Source organism: Metarhizium brunneum, chromosome 2 (assembly GCF_013426205.1).
Source record: "Metarhizium brunneum chromosome 2, complete sequence".
NCBI lineage: Eukaryota > Fungi > Ascomycota > Sordariomycetes > Hypocreales > Clavicipitaceae > Metarhizium > Metarhizium brunneum.
This window is the reverse complement of record NC_089423.1, coordinates 4313719-4319718: the sequence shown is the minus strand read 5'-3', so window position 1 is coordinate 4319718 and position 6000 is coordinate 4313719. Positions and strand designations below refer to the sequence as shown.

Sequence of the window (6000 nt, the reverse complement as noted above, 5' to 3'; positions counted from 1 at the left end):
ATTCTGCAACAGGGAGAAGTTAGGCGGAAGGGATTCATAGCTTGTCAAGTGAATAATATAATCAGTACATCAACGCGGCTTTTGAGGGTTCAGAAGGAGGGGGGAGGGTTTCAAGTACTCGTAATCATCGCCTGGCTCGGCACTTGGCTGGGCCATTTCGGCCACAGCTTCAGAAGCTCTGCCGAAGGCTTTAGAGTCCAGGGCAGCCAGATTGGCAGCGGGAGTGCCGAGGCAGTCGGCTGATGTCAAGACAGAAAACAGTCGATGGAAAGTTGAGAGGTTCGGGATGCGCAGAGACGAATGCTGAGTAGGAGCCGCACTGATGTGTGATCGCGATGTGGTGGTGCAACGTCCGGAGTTGGGATGAAGTGTCAACGGCTGAAGCACAATGGCCGGGCTAGTCTCGAGGGAATTGAATGCAATAGTAATGTTTGAAATATAATAGTCCGGAAAATGAGTCAAGCAGGCGACTGTCAATGGGCAGTCGATGGATGGGGTGAGGATGAACTTGGCCAAAGAGTCGGACAACAATCGAGACGAAACGGTGTCTAGCAGGTCTGGGCGAGGCTAACTGGTAAAAATTTCCGCGATGGTTGCTCCGTTCACGGCCTCGGAGTCCGGCGCAAACCCAAGTGGCCATCGTTCAGAACCACCCATTGCTCAGTACTTCGTACGGAGTACGGAGTACAAAGCACTCTCAGGACCCAGCCACTGAAAGGGGACCACTAGCCGTGCTAGAGCGTCGACTGGTCCATGCATGCACCTCACCAGACCAGTACCATTTCCAGGGTCCAGGCCGTCGTCCGCTGACATCCGCTCGGCATATTTATTACCAAAACGGCTGCCAGACAGGTCCTCCTTCGCATTGAAATGTTGATTGAATATAGTAACGCATTAGAAGTGCGTCAGCACTGGAGCACTCCGCTAGCTGATATGCTACATATGATTGCTAGCCTAGATCCTGGCCCTCACTGGTTTGGAACTAGCTAGCACCAAAGACTTCGTTCGAACTGGCAGCATGTCGCCGGGGTTCTTGGCCTCGGCTTTAGTCTAGACACACTCCGAGCCCCCTGACAAGTAGGAGCTCGCTACCTGTGGGAGGCCATAGTCTGCAATCGTCACCACATTAATTTTGTACATATACGGAGCAGAATTGAGAAATTAGCCATCCACGATATATTATTCAGTTTCGCCATGAAATGCTATCATGTCGAAAAAATAACTGCTGGGAAGTTAAGGTCTTAATAATGTACGCTTGTAGCATGGCGAAGTCTGGTCTCTGCCTTTGTTGTATCGAATTCTTGATCCCGTCTTCAGGACCTGAACTATGGAGATAGGCATCCATTGAATCATATCCCGGCGCACTGTCTCGTCTTTGCTTCGGTAAAAGACTAGCAGTTGACTACTAATTGGCAGCAGTAGATGGTAATAGAGACCCGGGGTTTAGCAACTTGCCTCTTGGCGCACTCGGCTCGGCTGCGTTGTACTCACATCCGAGCCAGCCTTGTATCATTCAGCCGTCCGTCATCTAATCTCACCTATACGTCAGTGGTAGTATTACCCCGTCATGGCCATCATTTGTCATGTCTCTTCCACTTGATATTAAGTGTGCACAGGAAAAGGTCTTTTGGTTGACCACCTGTCTACCTAGGTAGGTTTACATAGTCAAGGGCAAAGCTAGTCATCAACCCTCTTACCATACTTTCATACCTTTCGCGAGCAAGACTCGTCGCTGCTCACGTGTGAAATCAGCCCTCCGGCCATATTGCCCATGTAACAAAAAGACACATCTTAAACCACGCCACCTCGTCGACGATGTTGTGCCTGGCGCAGTTGATATATGAGCCCAAGCACACCACCTTCTCCTAGCTCTCCGTGTTGTGTTGAGCTATTTTCTCGGCTAAGGCCCTTATCTGGAGATGTTTCCCAGGTTGATTCTCCTAGGATACCGCCTTCATCGTAAACATCATCCTCGTCATCTACACTTTGTCTGTCCGCTCCGTAGCCTGCACCTTCTTCTACAATCTGATTTTCTCCATGATAAGCACCTCTAGCCTGGCGAGTCCGGTGCCAACTTCTCGCTCCCAACGATGGCGCCGTTGGCTGATTATGCGGGTCCAACAACACAGATGCCATGGGAGATAGTTGCGGAACGGTGGGCACCATTGCTCTTTTGTGTGGCATCGTGCTGGTCCCACGAGCCCGATTCCGCGCCAAGTCTGTCCGCGAAATGTGTGATTTATGCATATCTGCCGCGAGAGACGGAGAGTTAAGACTAGGGAAGGCTGGCGGCGGGTAAAATTGCCCCCGAGGCCCAGGTGGCATATGACCAGGGATGCCCGTCTTGGGATTAATAACATAGTTGTCCAGGAACCCGTAGTATGACGCTGCCATCTTCCCGTGTTTAGTAGAATAATAGTCATCTCGAAGATCAGGGCCGGCTGCCTGTGTCTGAGTTTGTCTTATTCCTTTCTTGAAATCGAAGACAGCAAAAGAGCACACATAGCCCAAGCCATCTACATGAATCGTGAACTCACGAAAGAAGTCAACCACCTGTTCCGCGCACTTCGGTAGAGAGAAGAACAGGAGCATTGGGGTTGTGATGATGCCCAAAACCTCTTCCAAGAATATAACGACTTTCATCTTGTATAACTCCGAGAATTCCTGCTTGACCTCGAAGCTATGCAGACGTCCTTGCCAGTGGTCTGGCATATAATGCGTATATTCGATAACATTTCGTAGTGCATACTCGGGATTAAATACAGTGGTCTCTTCCGATATCATGCCTCGGGTCATAGCCCATATGGCCCCAAAAACGCCAAGATAGAATAGGACTGGCCTATCCTGTGTTATTTCAAATCCGAGAAAAAGCTCGGAGTCGAGGAGAGTGCCAACGGCTAGCACAGCTGTTATAGCCCCGGACATAAATGAGATGCTTCGAGCAATTTCTTCTGTCATTCGCTTGGGGAACTGTTCAATGTACCGGGTTGCAAATGGAAAAGACATATAGAGCCTTTCATAGAAGATATGAGGTAGCTCATTGAACTCCCTAAACTTCCACTCCGCAAGAGCCGTGTACTTCCGGGCGGCTGCTAGTTTCGGGTCTTTCTGATATTCCTGCAGCCGTGATCAATTAGCTTTTGCACAACGAAATAAAGGCTGAGCTGTGAGCTGTGTGACTCAGCAGCGAGATCTTACATTATAATAGGTGAAAAAGTACACAATTACAACATATGCGAGTACTACTGGAGCAAAAATGAGGTTGAGAAACCCAGCAAAGTACAGGCGCTGTCGAAGCTTTTGACTAAGCAAGGAACGTCTGTCGGCGCGCAAAAATTCCTGCCTCACTTGGCCAAACTCGTTGAAAGCCATGTCGAGTATACAATAATGCAGGTACCATTCCATAGTTTTTGAAAAAAGCTGTCTGTCGCCTAGGAGGGGTACTGGGAGTGAGAGGTTGAGAACATCCTTGTTGATCATTGCGATAAGAAAATTCTCCTTTCTCATTAAGCGATTTGCTATGTCATGAGCGTCGAGTCTTTCCTTCGACTGACTCCCGATATAGCGGCGAAGATTACGCGGCATATTAGTGGCAGTCTTCGGGTTATCATCACGCAGGGACATGATTCGGGCAACGATATCTTGCCACGATACTGTTTGCATATCCTGTTCCGGAATTTCGAGCAGATAGACGAAGAAGTCTCGGACATATATCAGGCGACGGATCTCGAAGAAGTATTGGACTGATTTCCATATAAAGAAAAAGGAGTACATCCAGATGCCAAGGCTCCAGGAAGTCGACATATTTCGTGTGCACTGATCGACGACGACCTCACTCAACGACTTACTATGAGGCACTTTGCCATAGTCAACACATTGGGTGAGAAACGTCAGTAGAACGGCGACAAAAAGCGTCTCCCTACACCTTGTTAGTAAATGTCATGCATTTTTTCACCACTTACACTCACAGAAGCCACAGTGCATTCGAACACAGTATGCATAGTAGACCGCCACCCTCATAGTAATCATATACATCCCGCATAAAGCTATCAAGGTTTGAGATATTGACCCATCTCCAAAGGGCTTTCTCCCTCCTCCCACCAGGAGCTAAGCCATTCATCAAAGACCTAGGCTGCTGTATACTGATATCGCTCTGCTGGCTATTAGGATGCATGTGCTGATGTACGGTTGTTGCCTGCCATTGTGCTTTTGGTTGTCTATCGAATTTTCCGGCGTGCAGGGGCGTCGTATCGTGATGTGTATGCATGGACTGCAAGGTTCTTTTGGGCTCCTGTTCGTTGGACTCAACTAAAAGCGATGCCGGCACGTCATTCTCGACGTCCTCATCATGGTACGGCCATCGAGAAGTTGATGCAAACTTAGAAAATTGAGTTGATCCACCTCCAGCGATATTGTTCGACGTATCCAGCGCAGCATGCCTTCTTGCAGTAGCTGAAGTCTCGGCATCAATGTAGTTGAAGTTGTGATCTAGATTTTCCTCGACCAGCCTATGGCTCTCCCTGAGGTTCGCAACTTCCTCGCTGTGCGAGCTTGCACCTGCTTCACTTTGAATCGGACGGTCACGTCGAGACGGCGTCTCGTCCCGGTGAAATATATTGGATGCCATTATCGTGGCAAGGTCCTTTCGCAGAAAACGCAGAGCTTGCCAGGCTCCTGCACACTTGTTTGGTGGCACAGTTGTTCAGTCGCACCCGATCGACGTCATCTCCTGGCGATCTCCTGGCGTTTGGTCCCAAGCTTCACTGGGTAGGCTCCTGTTAGCAATCCCCTCAACACAAAAAGATTTCGAGGACTGTTAGCTAGATTGAAACATTTCTACGTACCGGGTACGCATCCATCTATATGAACAAATGGCCGTAGGATGGACAGCCCGAGGTGACACGATTATTTCCTACTCCATACTAAGTAGATGTCAGGTGGTGGTTCCAGCAGTACTTTGTTGGCGGCTGCTCCACTCAAGTGCTAGTGTACCATCACATTCACTCGAGTATTGTAGGCTGCACGGGGTCCTCTCTGGCCCACCTCTGGGGAATGACCGGATTTGACTGGGGCTGAAGCTATACTAGTACTCTCCAAATGCCTTCTGATTACTCCGTATTAGTTGAATGGTACAGATACGCCAAGGCATCTGACTGAGTGCCTAGGTACGACTAGTACCTCCCGGTCACTTGGTAAGGTGCTCAAATCACCTAGAGAAGGAAACCTAAGAAATGGAATATCAACATTACATCATGAGGTCTTCGCGCTCCAGGAAGACACTGTCTACATGCGGCCTCAGTTACGTTGTCCTACGTGCGTAATGCTGGCGCTAGCAAGGAGTGATTTTTACGTTGCTACACTTTGCAATCACAGGAATCACAGACTAGGGTCTGTGTCCCTGCGACTTTTAAAAATGGCTCATAGTCATTACACCTGTTGGCGTTGTCGAGGCACCTGACGCAAACTCTCAACATGTGACTGAGTCTCGTGTCAACGTACTATTACGGTTCCTTCGCGCGCCAAAAGTTTTGCAGTGACAGTTATCATGCACAATAGCTACCACAAAGCAGCGTATTTGATTTTTATTTAAACTATAAGACTTTCAAAACTGTCTGTGATAATGTAGGATTTGTCCTGTATATTGTGACCAGAACTAGAGTTTGCGTGCGAAGGTAGGTACAGGTACAGGGTAATTCTGAAGTAGCATCGGTAAAGCGCCGGAGATTGAATCCCCAGGTATCTGTCACTACCCCCGCTTCACCGCCTTCCCATCCAGTACAGACGTATCGGAACATGACGCATCATGGGTTTGAAAGGCCAGGTGGACGCCTACTCAAGGTTCCTAGGGACCTACTAACTACTCGGTAGGTAGAGGTGGTACAACTTCTTGGCCTTTCTCACACATCACATTTGAGACATACTGCATGAGCACCGCATTATATTACTTGAAAGAAGAGTGTGCGTTGCTCTTCTGCCTTTCATCACCGAGTCTTATCTTTC

At 48.7% G+C, this 6000-nt stretch overlaps 1 protein-coding gene across 1 annotated transcript; it reads right to left on the bottom strand.

Annotated features, from left to right (window-relative positions):
• Window positions 1-1791: 1791 nt before the first annotated feature.
• On the bottom strand, window positions 1792-4627 carry ATG9 (Autophagy-related protein 9; the record flags this gene model as incomplete). Its single annotated transcript, XM_014692104.1, has 3 exons — window positions 1792-3117; window positions 3199-3919; window positions 3969-4627. The coding sequence occupies 3 exons, from the start codon at window positions 4625-4627 to the stop codon at window positions 1792-1794; spliced, it is 2706 nt and encodes a 901-aa protein (XP_014547590.1).
• Window positions 4628-6000: the final 1373 nt, after the last annotated feature.